This window comes from Ursus americanus, chromosome 23 (genome assembly GCF_024610735.1).
Source record: "Ursus americanus isolate L20-20 chromosome 23, mUrsAme1.1.p, whole genome shotgun sequence".
Lineage (NCBI taxonomy): Eukaryota > Metazoa > Chordata > Mammalia > Carnivora > Ursidae > Ursus > Ursus americanus.
In genome coordinates this window covers 13,669,152-13,689,242 of record NC_142149.1, presented here as the reverse complement: position 1 = coordinate 13,689,242, position 20,091 = coordinate 13,669,152, and the positions used below count along the sequence as shown (strand labels likewise).

The window sequence follows — 20,091 nt, the reverse complement described above, 5'->3', positions numbered from 1 at the left end:
GAAAAGCGCAGAACAGTAGTTACAGTATGCTAACTTCTGTGTAAGAAGGGGAGAGAAATATAAATTTATAGGGAGATTTTGCCTTTATTTAAAAAATTTAAAAACACTGGAAAAATAACCAAAAATTAACAAATGTGGCTACCTATGAGGGAAGGAAAGGAAATGACTACCTAGAGAGGGAAAGGATGGATGTGAAAACTCTATAGTTACACAGTTTGATTATGGAATCATGTAAATGTTTTACATTTTTCTAAAAATTAAAGTTAGAAATGCAATCCCTAAAAATTGAAAACTGAAACAAATTAACCTAGTTGTATATCAAGTTGTTGGCATAACCAGACAGAGAAAGAAACTATTTCCAGTGACTTTGGAACACAGTATTTTGACTGTATGTGCTTACTAGAATCATGGCATAAGGATGAATAAGGAACTATAAATATCACCTTAAACGCTATTCAGTGGTCTTACTGTCAGCAGTAATACTGGTATTACAAAATTACTCTGATATATAAAATCATTTCTTATTAACGTACACCAAGATGTTAATAAGACATATATTAATAATATGCTATTATTAATGGACATTCATATCAGGACAAAGCAAATGTGTACTTAAGTTACTACTCTGTTAGGAACTAAAGCTTTCACTGTAAGGGAAGAGATACAAGTTTAAAACCAAGGGGGGAAAAAAGAAAGGGAAAGAAAAAGGAAAAAGAAAAAGAAAAAGAAAACTACATCTAAGTATGCAATCCTCAGACTGAAATCTGAAAGGTCAATATGAACTGATGATCTTTTTCTTTTCAAAAATACATACTTCCTAACACCACCCACCAAAAAAGCCTAAAGGCAATGACAGCCCAAGAGCAGTAAGCACCTCTGGGCCCAGATTGTGGTCTCTAAATATTCCCCACTAAAAGTAACAAGGACTTCTTGGAGGAATGACTGATTCCAGGTCTGGGGCAGGAAAGATGCAAGATAAGCTTCATACATCTTATTCTGTCAAAAAGCATGGAAGCTCTCTAAGAGTACCAGGGTCATGGAAAAAGGATGCAAATTTTGTCCGATGCTGGTCAATATAAGCAAATTGATAACTAAAACTGACTAAAACAAACTGAATACATAAAGACCCATGAGTTCAAACGGATATTTAAAATGAGGAAACAACGCCCCTGTATAAAAGTCCATAACTCATGAATCACCACTGTAGGTAACTGGACACCAACTCCTGACTCTGAAAAATAATTCAGCATTTATCCCTGCTCTAACTACATTTCAAAGTATTCAAACAGCCTCAGTTAATGAGGGAAAATTCTTCACAGAATTCCAGTTAAACAAATACAGAAAAAAGAATTAAAAACCACCATATTATAACCTCCAAACAAGCAACTGATTCTGAAATGATCATCAGTGAATGAGAGGTTAACAGGAAACTTTACAATGTCACTACCTGAACTCACTGATCACTTTCAGCATTTATAAAGGCAGACCACAAACAGACATCACGAGCCTTTTGATGCTATATGATATGAAGTACCCAGCACATAGCTTATGGAATATTCTTGCCAAAAACACTTAAAAATTATTTTAATCAAGATTTTAGAATAAAGAACACTAAGAGGAAGGCAACAGACAAATCCTGAATGTAGGATATCCCATAGCAAGATACACGATTCTTCAACAAGTCAACAGTGTATAGAGGAGAAAAGTCGGGGAAGGGGAGAGTGCTCTAGACTAAGAGACTCAAGAGATATAAAAATCAACTGTCACATCATATGGGAACCTTATTTGGAGTTATTACAAACACAACAAATGTAAAAAAAAATTTTTTTAAGTGAGGAAATTTTAACTGACAGCACAGATGATATTAAGGAATTGCTATCAATTTTACTAAAATGGCAATGGCACTGTAATTATGTAAGAAAATATTCATATTTTTTAGAGATTTATGTAAGATTGATATAACATGATGTCTGGGATTTGCTTTAAAATACTGCGGTAGGGGGGCGCCTGGGTGGCACCGCGGTTAAGCGTCTGCCTTCGGCTCAGGGCATGATCCTGGCGTTATGGGATCGAGCCCCACATCAGGCTCCTCCGCTATGAGCCTGCTTCTTCCTCTCCCACTCCCCCTGCTTGTGTTCCCTCTCTCGCTGGCTGTCTCTATCCTGTCGAATAAATAAATAAAATCTTAAAAAAATAAAATAAAATAAAATAAAATACTGCGGTAGGAAAGAACCCAAAATCATATTGACAAGAAAGGGGATAAAAAAAAACCCCAAAACTGTGGTATAGTTGCACAGAGGATATTACAATGCAATTAATATGAAAGAACTCCAGCAACATACATTATATTAGTAATATAATATAAAGTGAACAATTAAGTTCCAAAAAATTACACTTAACACATTACATTTAATAATATATATTTAACACAATACATTTGCAATAAAGTTTAAAACAACTAAAAGAAATATATAGTTTTTAGCAAATTATGTAAATCAACTCAGTGAAGCAAAAGCATGTGAATTATATATCACTTTGACCTCCAGTATCAACAGTCTTGATTCTACTGTGTATCCCTTATAAAAACAAAAGAAGATGTTAGTGAGAGCAGGATTCAGAGTGACAACTACTTCAGGTAAGGGAGACAGAGGCAGGGGATGAGACTGGGGAGATGATTATAGATGCAGGTTAGTTTCAAAGCAGGACTTAGCTTTTTGTTTGGGATGACAGGTTCCTAGGTATTTATTTTCATTATTAAGTAATTTAAAACCTGAATGAATAAATTAAGGGATGCTATGCAATGACCAATGATGAGTACAATTAACTAAGGATTGTGATTTACCTAACAATGTACACCTACGGTCAAAGAGGAAACATTTTTTGAGCCAAAAAAAGAAAAAACAAGGAGTTAAAAAAAAATCATGGATGAAGCAAGTACGACGAAATCTTGATAATTCTTTTTTATGTAAGTGTTAGATATATGGCAATGTGGGTGCAGTCATAGTATACTATTCTCTTAACTTTTATGTATGTTTGAAAATGTTTATAATAAAAAACTTCTATATGAAGGATTTCAAAATGCCAAATTTAACATCTGACGCTACAACCCAGTAATAAAATCAACTAACTCAGAAAAATCTGGAACAAAAGAAGTCTCTCACAAATAGTATCAAATTCTTCACTAACCATTCTTTTCACAGCTGTAAGATTTATAAAGTGTAGTAGTCCCAATGTATAATGGTCTAAATATAATCTTCTCAAATAATGAAGCAATATGAAAAGATACCCTCTCATGAGCTCAGAGTGCAATGTCTCATAGAATAAGAAAAAGAGAGATTCTAGACCAGCCCACAAAAGCTTTTTTAGCACATAATATACTCCAAGTATGGTAAACTAAGAAAATTCTGGGATAGGAACTTAAGAGATTCTGACTATATACATCTTAAAATACTTTAGAGAAAGTATTTTCTGCTATTAGGGAGATAATGGTACTTCATACAAGAACAGGCAATCAATCCCTTACCAGGTATTTTCATATAAAAAAGCCAGTAACTCACTGAAAGCAAACTGAATTCAGATTGTATCCATTTAAACTCTCAAGGCTATAAAAAGCTGAGGACTACCACAAACTCATAAAACACAGCTTTTTTGTTAGTTCATCCAAAGTTAATCTGTCTTAAGTGGAAAACAGTGTTTTCCTCCATTTCAGTTTACAACAGCGATTTGGGTTGGTGGTTTTTTTTTTCTAAAGCACTGCTCGAACTCATGACCCTGAGATCAAGACCTTAGGTGAGATCAAGAGTCGGATGCTTAACCGACGGAGTCACCCAGACACCCCGGTTATTGTCGCCGTTGTTGCTTTAAATCATTGTTCTAGGGATGCCAGGCCGGCTCAGCCAGAAGAGTGTGTGACTCCTGATCTTGGGGTTGTGGGACTGAGCCCCACCTTGGGTGCAGAGATTACTATAAATAAATAAAGGAAAAAAAAACCCCACACTTTAAATAACTGTTTTACAACACTTCACTTCTTTACTTCATTTGGGTATAAATTAAGGAAATCTGAAGCAGTTGCTTCAAAATACCAGCACGAAGGTATCACCCACCCAGATGTACGTTTTAAACTTCAAAGTCCAAATGTTCTAGACCTATGGCAAATATTATAGGTCTTGGTATTTACAATGCTATTTTCATTAGACATGACAAACACTGCAAACGAATAAAAATAGGGTAAGTTTTGTAGTCATCCCTCAAACCAAAATTACATGTAGATCTTGATCTTCAACTTCTGAACAGTAACACCAAAGCCTAAAAAACAAAATTCTACGCAAAAAACTACAAAGGAAAAAAGTAACTTTTCTATCTGAAGTTAAAAAGGGGAATTTTTTTAAAGGACCCTGGGATCATGACCTGAGCCGAAGGCAGACGCTTAACTGACTGAGACACCCAGGCACCCCCACCAAATTTCCCTTGTAATAAAATTCAAAACTAAAGCAAAGTGCCTTTTAATACGTCATTATCCCCAAAAGTTAAGAAATAGGTTAAGTCAGTATATTCTTTTAGTTTAACTTTATAGCTGTTAGAGTTTCAATATGTCCATGGAAACATTTTCAAAACAATTATAGTTATAGAAATAAAGCCAGTTTTATCTACTACTGATATGTTCTTAATCCCAGGCATTAAATCTGGAGGCATTAACTTAAAACAAATGCTGTCTGCACTATGTTTGAATACAAATTCTCAATAGTGGATTTGACTTTAAGATGCTAGCAAGTCATGTGTCTGTTTCTCCACTTACAAATTTAAAACTCGACATTCTGGTACGAAAAGGTTCTAATCTAAAATCCAGGACAAAAATGTAACTCTGAAACTGAGCCTTTTGTCAATTACAAAGAAGTAATACTAAATAGCATACTTACTACATGGGGTTGTTTTTGGTAACATAACCATTTTCATGAAACATCTGGAACACAGATGGCAAATATCTGGAACGCAGGGGCAGAGGGAGAGGGAAAAGCAGACTCCCCACTGAACAGGGAGCCCAACGAGGGGCTTGATCCCAGGACCCCAAGATCACAACCCCAGCTGAAGGCAGATGCTCAACCGACAAGCCACCCAGGTGCCCTGAAAGTAGATGTGTTTCTAAAAAGATTCTGGATATATTTCTAAAGAAATTCTAGGGGCACCTGGGTGGCTCAGTCAGTTAAGCATCTGCCCTCAGGTCAGGTCATGATCCCGGGGTCCTGGGATGGAGCCCCGCACTGGGCTCCCTACTCAGTGGGGAGTCTGCTTCTCCCTCTGCCCATCCCCCTGCTTATTCTCTCTCTAATAATTTTTTTAAAAAGATTTTAAAGATTTAAAGAATCTTAAAAAAAAAAAAAAAGGAAATTCTAAATTCCCAGGTTATTTTTTAAAAATCTTTCTATTCTAGAAAAGATACATAATACAAACACTAACCAAAAGCAAGCTATTATAGCTTAGAAATGTTACTTAAGATAAAGGACACTTTATGGGATGCCTGGGTGGCTCGGTCAGTTGAGTGTCTGACTTTTGATTTCCACTCAGTTCATGATCTCAGGGTTGTGAGATCAAGCCCTACGTCAGGCTCCATGCTTAAAGGGGAGCCTGCTTGAGATTCTATTACTCCCCCTACTCTCATGCACGTTTTCTCTCTCTCTAAAGTCAATAAATAAATCTTCAAAAAAATTGAAGACAAAGGATATTTTACAATGATAAAGTTAATTCAACAAGAAATATGAAGATTATGTGCACCTAATTATACAGCCTCAAACTATATAATGCAAAAACTGAAAAAAATTAAAAGAGAAAAAGGCAACTCCACAGTAAACAGAAATAATTTTAAAATACCTTACAGAGAAGGAAGAGGGAAAAAAACATAACAGGCATATATAATTGAACAATACAATTCAAAACCTTGGCCTACTCTAAGTGTACATGAGACATTTATCAATATTAACCATATACTGAACCATAAAACCTCAACAATTACTTTCATTACAGTAGCTTAAGCTAAAAATCAGTAACAAAAAAGATAACCAGAATGGATTAAAAAGAAAACTATATCATAATGAAAATCAGAAAGTATTTTAAACTGAATGACAAAGACAACACAGAAGTTTGTGGGATGCAGCTACAGCAGTACATAAAGGGAAAATTATAGCCTTGACAGAATAGAAAAAATAAATAAAAACTAAAAATCATCAAAGCATCCATCTTAAGGAGCCAGGGGAGAAATAGTATTTCATCTAAATGTAGCTAGGATACTCTTTTGAGGAGCTCTTTATTTTTTTTTTTTTAAATGCAATCAGCAACAACGATAAAAAGTAAAAATTTTAAAAGCAGGAGGAAAAAAGCCAGGTGATGAATATGCTTATGCCACAGACTATGGTGTTAGTTTCATGGGTGCATATTTATCTCCAAGCTTATCAGATGGCATACATTAAATATGTAAATATCGTTTTGTATGTTAATTATTATACTTCAATAAAGTTATTAAGAAAACAGAAAAAAAAATCCACGAAGATGCAAAGAAAATAAAAGGAAAAAACGAAGACATGAACAGACATAAACTAGAAAAAAAAACACAATAAAAAAGGATCACCAAAGCAAAAAAAGTCATTTTTTTAAAAAGAGACTAATAAAAATCGTTAACAGTTTTGTAAAATGATTAAGAGAGAACAGATAACCAATTTCTGGATAAAAAAAAAAGAACATCACTATAGATCCTATAGACATAAAAAGATAGGATGTTTTTAGGCCAATAAAATTTAAAATTTAAGCAAAATAGGTAGATACCTAGAAAAATGTAACTTACTAAACTGACATAAGAAAACAACAGAAAATATGAATAGCCCACTCTCCATCAGGGAAATGCAGCACTTGATCTCAGCCAAAAGGCCAATCAGCAATCCATCCATCAAAGAAATGAAATCTCAAATTAATCTTTCCCACAATGAAAATTCTAGGACCAAGTGGCTTCAGGGGGGAAAAAAAAGCCTTTTATTTAATTAAGGAATAAATAACACCAACTCACAGAAACTCTTACAGACAAAAGCAGAAGTGGGAACTCATTTAATGTGGCCAGCATAATATGGACACCAAAACCTGACATGGACATTATTAGAAAAGGAAAATTACAAACCAATCTCACTCATTAATGCAAACTCCTAAATGGAATATTAATAAACTGGATACAACAGTATATAAAAATGAAAACATATCACAACCAAGTGGTATTTATTCTAAGAGACTGGGTTAACACTTAAAAAAATCAATGTGGGGCGCCTGGGTGGCACAGCGGTTAAGCGTCTGCCTTCGGCTCAGGGTGCGATCCTGGCGTTATGGGATCGAGCCCCTCATCAGGCTCCTCCGCTATGAGCCTGCTTCTTCCTCTCCCACTCCCCCTGCTTGTGTTCCCTCTCTCGCTGGCTGTCTCTATCTCTGTCAGATAAATAAATAAAATCTTAAAAAAAAAAAATCAATGTAGGTACTTAGGCTTCCAGATGGAGCAGAGGGACTGGATTTAACCCTCCGTTATGAAAACAACCACAAACGAAAAAGACACCACAGAAGAGAAAACAAAAGAATTGACAGGTAGTTTACAAAAGAAGGTAGCCAAATGGCTGTGTATACATATATTTAACAAATATATGCATACACACACATACACACACACGAAAAAGTGCTCAACAACCAGGGAACAAGTTCAAACCACAATAAGATATCCCTACAATGCCATCGGAATGGGTAAAATAAAGGGAAAAAACAAATGACACTGATGATACCAAGTGTTAGCAAGGATGCAGAGGAACTAGAACTCTCACAGACTACTGATGAAGTCTGAACTTGTATAATCACTCTAGAAAACTAGCCATATATATATTTTTTAAGATTTTATTTTATTTTTTAATTTATTTGACAGAGACAGCCAGCGAGAGAGGGAACACAAGCAGGGGGAGCGGGAGAGGAAGAAGCAGGCTCCTAGTGGAGGAGCGTGATGCGGGGCTCGATCCCAGAATGCTGGGATCACACCCTGAGCTGAAGGCAGACGCTTAACGACTGCGCCACCCAGGCGCCCCTAGAAAACTAGCCATATTAAGGATGAGCATACACAAACTGAATGACCTGGATTTGAAATTCACAACTAGACTTACACCTCTAGAAATGTACATACAGGCACATAAAAAACATGTAAAAGAACATTCATAGTAGCATTATTCACAAAGGTCCCCAAATGGAAACCATTCAAACGCTCATCAATGTAGAAAATGAATAATTATAATTAGTAATTAATCATTATATATCTGTATAACAGAATATCATACTGCAATAAAATAGAATGTACTACTATTACAAGCAACACTTGGATGGCTCTCATATATTGTTGAGGTAAAAAAAAATTGGACATCAAAAAGTACATGCTGTGTTATCATTTATTATCTTTTTTAAAGGCAATCCTAATTGATGGTTACAGAAGTCCAGATAGTAAATGCCTTTGTGGGAGTGGGCATGGTGGTGGCTAAGAGGGGGGCATGATGTGGTTATACGGGTGTGTTCTATCAAGCTTTTTACTTAACACTTTACCGTATGTTATACTTTAATGAAAAAGTTTATCAAAAAACATCTTTCCATACCAAACACTTTCCAATCTGACAGTCTTTTATTGATTAGCCTGAGTCATTAAATTAGGTGTCTGAATACATTCTGAAGGTTTAAGAAAAGAAAGCCAGTGAGATGCCTTCTATCACAGATATTGTTTCTCATCTGCCTACCGCTCCAGTTCTTCTAATACCACATCTCATCTATGGACCACAGAGTGGTCAAGAGTGGTAACAAAGAATGGTCCAGGGATACCACAAAGTACCCAGCACACTGCCAGGCACCATAATAAATACTTAATAAATATCTATTGAATAAATGAGTGCATAGAGAAAGAGACAGAAACAGAAAGAAGCAGAGAGACACATTACAGTCTTCTCTGAGGGGCAGGACTCTACCATTAGGCCTGTCTACTGCCCACCAGAAAGTAAAGTCCTCAAGGGCCTTGACTTTGTCTACTTTGGTCACTGATACATTCCCACTAGTGTCGTAAGTTTTACAGTCAGGGATCTATTAAAATGTTTATCTACTTTAAATGTACCAAACTCCTCTTTAAAAACTGGTGTGGTGTGTTTCATATATGTCTTTAAAAATGCTTTTCGTATTGTTTTGGAAACAAGTATGACACTATCAGGTTTCTAAGTTTAGTTTCGTTTTTTAGTCTAGGCAAGAAGAGAGCTATGATTTACTAAATGGTCAGGTTTTGAAGTTATAGCATCTTCAGCTATCTGGCACTCTGATCCTGCTAATGAACCTGATCGACTCCAATTACAGCTATTGACAACTGCTATTAGCTCTCACTCTAGCTTTCTTAACACTTCTTGTTCAGGTTCTCATCTAAATCAATTTTTCGCGACCTACACATGAAAAAACCAGTTGATTGCGAAGTTTAAATACGAAGGATCTCACTTACAAGAATTATGTCAACTACTACAGAACCAGTAAATGTTTAATTCAACTCACCCACTTTATTATTTTTTACTTGCTAGGCTTTCTCACTCTTTCAAAGACTTGACTGTATACAGCAATAACAACAATAGTCAACATTTACTGAGCAATCAACATGTCAGGTACTCCCCTAAGTCTTGTATACATATTATTTCATTTGGGATCCTTTAAAAGTATATGTCAGATACCAAGATACGAGTTTCTCCCTTAAACCACTCCAGTAACAAAAGAACAAATATCTCAGAGACATTAGTAAACTGGTAATAAATAACTTAAAAGCAAATGTCTGCTAAAATCTGTGCATAGTTGTTACTCTACTGTGTTTGGTTTAAGAACCAAACAACTAACCAGTATATAAACCCACTAGTAAGACTGAGGTTTACATTAAATATCAATCAATCTAAAAGCACAAAGAATATTTTAAGAAGTATTTACTAAGGATGTAATCATAATTCCAATAAAAATAGAATTCTGTTCATCATTTTTGGGGGCCTAGTACTCTACTTCCAAAGTCTGATTCATGAAGATATTAAAGTCACAATAATGCAATGCAATTAATTGGACAGGATCTAGAGATCTAACCATAGAATTATAGATCTCTGATTCTCCAGTCCATTCAATAAAGGACTCTTGCTGAAACCATTTCTGATAGGTCAGATAGATACCAACATTACTACTTATTCCTTCATGAAATGAAATTATCTCTAATACGTATTTACTAAATTCATCAGGTAAAGGGAAGTTATTACTTCTGTTTTCTAAACAGCTGTAATTTGAAGGAAGTTGTTAATATTCACTTATAATATTCCTACTATTTCTACTTATTTGACTTAATATCCTACATTTCAAAGAGAAGTCTAATCCCCCCAGCCAACCTCTCAGCGGACAATTACATTATTGCCAATCTAGCTTCCTCTTGATACCAAGTCTATTCTAGGTTCAAAAATTTGTTTTCTTTATTTATTTCACCAGTTAGCACAGTTTCCAGACTTTTCTTCATCTTAATGACCAATCTCTTATTAGTATAAAATACGGTGAACTTATTATTGTGATTCTTTTGGACCCTACACATAGATCTCTGCATGTAATCTAATGTTACACTGGTGTTTTCAACAATAGCTCACTGTTTATAAGCACTCAGTTGAAAGCAGTCACACAAGAACTGCTGATCATCAAAATCCTTCAAGTTACAAAACAGGAACACTGAGGCTTTGTGAGATTAAATATGACAGTACTTAATGGCAGAAGCAGATCTAGAATCAAGTCTTCCAACTACTAACTAATCCGGTCTTTCCTCCCAACACATCAAAATCATAATCCCCAGAAGCAAGGACAGTACCACAAGTTGGAAAATATGTGATATTCTTATAATATACAGAAAAAAAATCATTAAGGACTTCCAGAAAGATATTAGCTACAATTCTTGATTTGTGATGGGATTACCAGTGTTTATTTTGTTTTGCTCATCTAAATTTTCTAGTTTGCTTTTAAAAAATACATATAGCTCCTATAATAAAGATTCTTTTCCATTAAAAAAAAGGCAAAAGGAAAGGCATAATGACATTCTTTGTGTGATATAACTTACTTCAAGTATAATTTTAATTTTAAAAAGGTTGAAATATGGATTATTAGTTAACTTACATTTTTATGTCAAAGTATATCTTGCAAAAAATGTTTTGTGACAATGGTTTTCTATCATAACATTATGTTGAAATGTTTAAAAAAACTACATGAGCACATGCAAACATAAATTAATTTGTTAGTACATACAGAATTGGAATGGTCAAATCATTCAACACTCAGCCATTAGTATGTAAGTACTTAAAACCAAAATATCTGCCACTATGATCTGATGATAAAATATACAAATAAGTCTATTAGTCAAAACCAGCTAAATGAACTTTAAAAAGCATGAAGATTATGATGAGTTTCAAGCACTAACTGCAAGAACATGGGTCAAACTCCAAATGTTAGGTGACAATTTAGCAATCAGGGATGGCACTTATGTAAGCAAGCAGCATGAATGAACACATACTTTAAAATTCCAGGTGACATTCAGCTTTTACTACGAAAGGGAAGGATTCCCCCCATTACAGAGGCATTGGTACACTGCCCTCTGTACCTGGCACATCCTGGGGGAGCTCAGATGCCACCTTCTTCTCTGCCATGTTGCTGCTATCGTGGGTTTCTGAGAGACACCCCACGGGACTCCTCCCTTCAGAGGGACTAGTCTCTTCGGAAGAAGCATTTGTTGTGTTGTCGCCAAGATTTGCTGACACAGAGTTACCTTTATCCCCAACTTCTGTTGGCTCTACAGTAAAATGCACAACAAAACTTTAAAGATATCCTTTAAAATTGCTTTAGGACAAATGGCCACATTCAATCAACTACCAAAAATGAATGATCACCAAGAAAATCTGCCTTTATCTGATGGCCATTTTGAAGCAATTAGATTCCGGGATATTTTTGCAGTAAGTAATCCAAAGAATATTTATGAATATTTAGAACATTAAGAATGTTTAAGTAATTAATATAAAAATGAACATATCTTATCACATACAAAGTGTATATTCTGGTATAAAAATAGGGATTCTTCACCAACAAATCTCATAGGAAAATGGCATTTTATCAGGAAGTATAAATAGAGATACGGGTATATTATAGCCAAATCACCAATACATAAAACTCATTACAATGATTATACATGTTACAAGGGGAAAAGATATCCTAATTTCTTTAGAAATGTAAAATTAAATAGGTATTAGTAATAACAGATTCATTTTCATTTTGAAAGTAAAAGTGAAGTTTTCATAAATAACACTGATTAAATATGACTTTCTAGCAAAGTAATTTTTTTACCCTCAGATTTTCCTTGCTCAGGATCATCATCCGGTGTTTTGTCGTCATTGTCTTTTTCAAGGGACTGGTCTTCAAACTCCTCTCTGCTTTTCTCAACATCTTTGGAGTTATTATTCTCAGTCTCAGTCTTGTCCTTTTCTATTTCTTCTGGGCTTTTAACAATATCAATGTCTCCTTTTTTGGCTCTTATGGATTCCAAAATTTCTTCTATAATAAAAACAAAAAATTTTGTTTCCCTCTATGCCAAATATAAAAGTACTATAAATGCCACTTATGAGTTTCAATACAAGTTATTAAAGTTAAATATGTTAAAACATTAGAACTATGAAATAAGGATTAAGATTACCAATACAATGTCGATGCTTACAGAACTCAACCAATTTGGTTATCTTCACTTCTAGAAAATACATGGTAATTATGACTACTCTTTTTTTTAAAAAAAGAAAATCAGTCTAACTTTTGAAATTGACATAACAGAGATTACTGTCATCTCTTCTACCATATGAGGAAAACTGTAAGCTGCACAGACCCACAGTCCAGGCAGTGTGGTACAGTGGTCAAACCCCAGGTACCTATGACCCAGTGCACATCTGACTTGAATTAGCTGTTTAGGCTTACCGTAGGCAAGCTATTTAACCTTCAGGCTTCCACTGCAAAATGAGAAAACAAAGTCCCATTTGGAAAAAACACTTCTCTCTGAAGTCCCATAACTGTTTTGAAAGTCAATAAATCCCTAAGGGCTCTAATCCTCTTTTAATTTGGGGAGAATGATACTATAGCATGATGTAGACCACAAGTATATCAGCACAGACTCTTAGATATTTCCCTGCCCCAACCCTAGAACCCATGATCTCTGTAAGGACTCTTGGTCCTTTTTCTTTTTACTTTTTAAAAAATATTTTATTTATTTATTTGACAGAGAGAGAGAGAGACAGCCAGCGAGAGAGAGGGAACACAAGCAGGGAGAGTGGGGTTGGAAGAAGCAGGCTCCTAGCAGAGCAGGGAGCCCAATGCGGGGCTCGATCCCAGGACCCTGGGATCACGCCCTGAGCTGAAGGCAGACACTTAACGACTGAGCCACCCAGGGCACCCCTTGGTTCTTTTTCTATTGGAGAATGCTTAGAAGACATGATCTGGGCTCTAGGTGTACTTGTTATTATTACGGTATCACTGTTTCTATACTCTCTCAGCTAACAGCTAGGAAATGTTGTGTATATGCATACTAACCCATGTATATATACATCTATATTTTTTCCCTATGTGGTTTGTGTGGTTCATTCAAGCATTGTCCTGTTGCTTCTTTGTAACTTCTAACAAGAGAAACCTTGTTCTCATTATCTATAATATAACTATTTATTCAGTCAATTCTAATCTTAGTTTTTCACATTCCCCTAAATCAGACCACTGAACATTTTGATTACCAATTCCTATTTTAGTTTTGTTCTTTAATTAAGATGATACTGGCGTGCCTAGGTGGCTCAATTGGTTGAGCATCTGACTTCGGCTCAGGTCATGATCTCAGGGTCCTGGGAATGTAGTCCCACGTCAGGCTCTGTGCTCAGGGGAAGTCTGCTTGTCCCTCTCCCTCTGCCCCTCCCCCTGCTCGTGTGTGCCTCCTGGTCTCTCATAAATAAATCTTAAAAAAAAAAAAAGATGATACTATCTTTGCAATTTTATACATAGGCAGGATCACTCTAGAAAATATTTCTAATTCAACATACTTGATAAAAACGCATTTAATATTGCTTTTTAAGGGACTGGATATAGTTCATTATTATTGTACTAAAAGCTGAGAATGCAAGAAAGTAAAAATGGATTTGTTGGGACACCTGGGTGGCTCAGTTGGTTAAGCATCTTGCCTTTGGCTCAGGTCACGATCCCAGGGTCCTGGGATCGAGTCCCACATCAAGCTCCTTGCTCAGTGGGGAGCCTGCTTCTCCCTCTGCCTGCTGCTCCCCACCGCTTGTACTCTCTCTCCCCCTCCCTCTCTCTCTCTGACAAACATATAAATAAAATCTTTAAAAATATTAAAAAATAAAAATTGATTTATCCATTTTAATGCCATGATTCACGAAAGAAAACTAAGAGGGAAGTAAACTGACTAAAATTAATAAAACTTCCTATTATCTGATCCATACTGTGGAAAGAAGTAAGAAGGGGATACAAATGCCCCCCAAAATTCTAACTAAAACTATCTTATGAAAAAGTCGCGTATTTTTCTAAACAGATCTAATAGAAAAATACATCCAAAAACCAGATATGAATAAACACAATCCTTGGTATTTAGTCTGCTAACCTGAAGATGAAGTACACGTGTATGCAATGGTATTTATATATGACACTATGACTATCACCCTCAAAAAAAATACACATGAATTCAAGTGAATACTGATGTAGAATATGTGAGAACAGCTTTGGATATACCTTAACTAAATATATTTATTTATTAAGTATAGACATTCTATTTTAAACAAATGGAGAAGAGGGAAATTTTTTCAGTAAATGGAGAATCAAGAATATTAAAAGGATTATATGTACAGCAGATAATGTATACAGAAAAGCAGAACCAGGCAGTTAAAGTGCACTTTCAGAGTCTTACCTAATCATTTTACCTAAGTTTAGATTAAAAGACACCATCAGAAAACACATGTGATACTTATCAAACATGCAGAGATTATCCGATAGGATTTTAAAAATGGCAATAATAGCTGTCTCTGGAAAAAAAAAGGTGAAACTAGAGATTATGAAGGAGATTCACTTTTTACTCTATACCCTTTTGTGCTATTTAAACTTTTTTTTAAAAAACACACATATTTATTATCTTTTTTTATAAAGCAAAAAGTTGAGCAACAAAGTAAATCAGGTAGTACTGAAATATAATCCAAAGTATAAATACCCATGGGTCCACGCTGATATAAATACATAAACTAGGAGAACAGACAAATGTCCTCTGCCGAAAATCCCAAATAATTTACGTAGATAGCTGCTACCTCTAGGGTGGAGCCTAAATCCTCACCACCCGAGTGCAGGCGGTGCACAACTGACTTTCTTCCCAAAAGCACAGCACAGGTGGGAGCAGTAATTTTACAGCGGAGAAACTCGACAGATGCCACCTGAACCAGATGAACACCATCAGTGATAAGTCATGTTGACAGCATGTACTCCTGACAGGATGAGGAGAATGGCACTTCACCTGTGTGGTCTCCCTCCAATACCCATATCTCAGTTCTGAGAACATGAGACAAATCCATATTGAGGGCTTTCTACCAAATACCTGACCGGTACTCATCAAAACCATTAAAGTCTTCAAAAATGTGAAAAGTCTGAGAAATTGTGACAGTCCAGAGGAACCTAAACAGACATGACAAGTAAAAATAATGTAACCTGGATGGGATTATGAGACGGAAAAAGGTTATCAGTAAAAAGAAGGAAATCTGAATAAAGTGTAGACTTAAGGTATTATAATGTATCGATACAGGTTCAATACCCATGACGAATGTGCCACACTAATGTAAGAGGTTAACAATCGGGGAAACCTGGTGCTGGGTATCCAGAACCCTCTGAACTACCTCAGCAACGTTTCCATAACTATGAAACTATTCTAAAATTAAAAGTTTTATTCAAAAAAAAAAAAAAAAAGAAACAAAGATAAAGCAAAGAGTATCTTTTAAAAGAATAATATTTCTCATAATTAAAAGCAGGATTCACGGGGCGCCTGGGTGGCTCAGTCAGTTGAGCATCTGCCTTCAGCTCAGGTCATGATCCCAGAGTCCCAGGACTGAGTCCTTCATCAGGCTCCCTGGTCAGCGGGGAGTCTGCCTCTCCCTCTCTGCTCCTCATCCCACTCATGCTCTCTCTCTCTCTCTCTCTCGCAAATAAATAAAATCTTAGACTAAATAAATAAATAAAAGTAGGACTCGCAATAATAAGATAACCTGAATTAAAGAAAAAAACAATTGGGGGGAATATTAGTAATGACCAGGCAAGATACAATAGGCTAAAATGCACAGAATGCCCTAATTTATGCTGGGATGAACAAGATTCCTTAGGAAAAGGAAAATACAGAGAAGTGAGGTGCCTGGGTGGCTCAGTCAGTTAAGCATCTGCCTTTGGCTCGGGTCATGATCCTAGGGTCCTGGGATGGAGCCCCACATTGGGCTCCCTGCTCAGCAGGGGGTCTACTTCTCCCTCTCCCTCTGTTTCTCCCCCTGCTCATGCTCTCTCTTGTTCTCTCTCTAAAATAAATATATAAGATCTTTAAAAAGGAAAAAAACTACAGAGAATTAAAACACAGATAACTTGAAATTTTAGTATTTTCAAATTCTACAGTGATTTCATAGCAAGAGCTTTATTTCAAATTTAATAACAAGTAAATTGAGAAAATTTCTCTCTCACCATTAGCTGCCGCCAGAAAGGATTTGTTACTGCCCCGAGCCTTATTGGTCAGGTCTTCAGTTATGTCCATGTGCCGGTGGATTTCTTCACGCATTTCTTCCAGAATTTTGCAGAGTTCTGCTTCCCAGTAATCTTTATCTAGACAGTCAATTAATTCTGCAAGTTGGACCTTTGTGCTGTAGTACCAAATTTTCTTCTCATTTTCATTTTCTGTATCTTCTTCTCTGTTTAAAAGAAGTATAAAAACACTTCCTACGTTAGACATAACAGCACTGATTTGACAACTGCCATCTATCCAGGGAAAGTTAAACTATGTAACACAAAGTCTACCCACTAAAGCTCAGCATATTTGCTCACAAGAAATCCCCTCAAGTCTCATTCAAACTCAAGTTACTTTTATTTTAATTGAGCAATCTCTAATGATTTTGATTTCCTAGCCCACAGCAGCTTATGATAAAATAATCTTGTGAGTAATAGTGGGGAGAGAGGATGGGGCGCCTGGGTGACTCAGCTGGTTGAGCATCCAACTCTTGATTTCAGCTCAGGTCATGATCTCAGGATTGTGAGATCGAGCCCCACATTGGGCTCTGTGCTCAGTGTGGAGCCTGCTTGGGATCCTCTTTCCTTCCCTCTCTCTGCCCCTCCCCACTCACTCACTCTCTCAAAATAAAAAGAAAAAGAAAATTAAATCTTTAAAAAACAAAAATAGTGGGTAGAGAGGAATGAGTATATCAGCAAAGAAAGATATCTAGCAGCGCCTGGGTGGCTCAATCGGTTGAGCAGACAACTCTTGATTTCGACTCAGGTCATCATCTCAGGGTCCCGGGACTGAGGTCTGAGGCTCCTTGCTCACTAGGGAGTCTGATTGAGGATTCTCTCTCCCCTTTCCCTCTGCTACTCCCCCCCCCCCAAATCATGTGCACTCTCTCCCTCTCTCTAAAATAAATAAATAAGGGGCGTCTGGGTGGCACAGCGGTTAAGCGTCTGCCTTCGGCTCAGGGCGTGATCCCGGCGTTATGGGATCGAGCCCCACATCAGGCTCCTCCACTATGAGCCTGCTTCTTCCTCTCCCACTCCCCCTGCTTGTGTTCCCTCTCTCGCTGGCTGTCTCTATCTCTGTCGAATGAATAAATAAATAAAATCTTTAAAAAAATAAAATAAAATAAAATAAATAAATAAGCCTTAAAAAAAGTTATCTAAAAACATGACAGACAGAAAGAGGACCTCAAACTTCAGCTGTGTAAGTACTTGGTGGAGGACAGTCTTGGTTATACTTCAGTTGACTTTGAGATCACCACTGCAACCGCGTGAATGGAATTTTAACCAGAAATATTTAAATTATGGTCAGTACCTGGCAGGTACAGAGAAGACTGACACTACAATTCAGTTTAGAACATTTCCAGCAACATGATATAAATGCTCTGCTAAATTCTGGTCCTTGAAGGAGGCATCTCAATGAGTGCTAACGTCTCCCCTCCCTTTCTTATGGACAAAGTTCAAACTGAAGAGAAGAGGAGCAGCTTCTTGTCCTGCTGGCATCTCTCCAAAGGTCCTATTCACTTGTAATGGAGGTGTAGACTTCAACTGAAAACACAAGGAAAATTCATGCCTAGGACCGGACATTCAGAATACGTGTGATGATATTTCTTCTCTCATTCAAAAGGAATTCAGGAGCTTGTGTGTGCAACCTGATAAGAGAGTCTAACTTTCCTGTCTATTCAACAGCAAACTCACAGAACTGAAAGAACTGGGCTTTAAGAAAGATCTGGCTTTAAAATGGGCTCAGGCATTTATGAGACAGACAAACATGGACAAGACACCTCTCTGAGTCTCTGACCCATTTTATTTACCTTGCTGATAAAATGGGGATAATGGTAACTCTTTCAGGGCCACTGTAAGAATTAAAGGTATTATCATAAGGCACAGATTGTAAATAAAATAAAATAAAATAAAATAAAATAAAATAAGGCATAGACTGTAGCACCTAGACACACTATTAGTAGTCAATAAAAATACTATTGTTACTATTATGGTAGTAAATAAATAAAAATTGGGCAAAATTCCAGAAATGAGTCATTCAGTAATTCTGAAGAAAGGAGGGACATATTAAGTTGTGGATAAATAAATGGATATCAAAATTATCAAAAATGAAAAAAAAAAAAGAACTAATGAATGTTATCTCACTTTGCTCTTTATTTAAAGTTTTATCATTTAAGTAATCTCTACCCGCAAGGTGGGGCTCAAACTCATGACCCCCAGATCAAGAGTTGCACGCACTTCCCAGCCAGACACCCCTCATTTTCCGCTTTCAAATCAGCATCTGCTGACATATGAAATTAGTATATTGCTCTGTTAGAAGCTTTTTACAAAAATTGCTGAAAATCATTTTTTTAAAAATCTGCTCTCAATTTCTGACTTCTTATGACTGAGTGATGACAATAGTCTTACTCCAATTTACAATGTTAAAGCTGTCAGAGTCCTCTAATAAAAAAGACTAATAAAATACTTTTAAAAGGCAATACCATATCAAAAATCTAATGAAGCGAGGCTATCAAATCAGAAAGTACTTAGTGAGCTTTGACTGAGTGTTAAGAATTACAGGACAGGCAGGTTCTTTATTCTTTAAAAAAATCAATCTTAAGGATTCACTTGTTATAAAGATGCTGAATTCTTTCTTGTACTATTTGCTTTTTCCTCTTTACTCAGAAATATCTACAAATTTCAATGAAACAAGAAAAGCATTCTACATAAAAACATTTTTGGTGTAGAAAACATAATTTACATGTGTAAGATTTCAACACAAAAATGAGGTGGTATGGGAACAAACTTAATTAAATGGACTTCTGTCCATTTTTTCAAGTAACTCAGATACTACTGAAAGGGTTCCTAATAGCTGACTTAATCCATACTGTCACTTGCATAATTTCTAACTAAACAGAGAATACTTAATTTCATTTTTTTTTTTAAGATTTTATTTATTTACTTGAGAGAGAGCTGAAAGAACACAAGCCAGAGGGGAGAGGCAAAGGGAAAAGCAGACTCCCTGCTGAGCAAGGAGCCCCATGCAGGGCTTGATCCCAGCACCCTGGGGACCATGACCTAAGTCAAAGGCAGATGCCCAACTGACTGAGCCACCCAGGCACCCCTTAATTTCAATTTTAATCTTAATTTTCATCTTAAAAGAGAACTTGCTACTTCATATAGCAGAAAGTTCTTCCCTTTTTTTTTTTTTTAAAGGTCATAGAGCTTGAACTCCCAATCCTGAGATCAAGA

At 36.1% G+C, this 20,091-nt stretch overlaps 1 protein-coding gene across 14 annotated transcripts in view; it reads right to left on the bottom strand.

Annotated features, from left to right (window-relative positions):
- The window catches only part of BPTF (bromodomain PHD finger transcription factor), a 142,559-nt gene that overhangs the window by 76,073 nt on the left and 46,395 nt on the right, over positions 1-20,091 (bottom strand). For 11 of the 14 annotated variants that reach the window (XM_045814374.2, XM_045814378.2, XM_045814384.2 and 8 more), the window contains exons 3-5: positions 16,819-17,042; positions 12,424-12,630; positions 11,687-11,875 (exon numbers count right to left, since the gene is read on the bottom strand). In XM_045814374.2, the coding sequence (XP_045670330.2) occupies positions 11,687-11,875; positions 12,424-12,630; positions 16,819-17,042 (620 nt within the window). The remainder of the gene's footprint in view (positions 1-11,686; positions 11,876-12,423; positions 12,631-16,818; positions 17,043-20,091) is intronic. The other 3 variants (XM_045814380.2, XM_087854203.1, XM_045814382.2) reach the window with 1 other exon arrangement.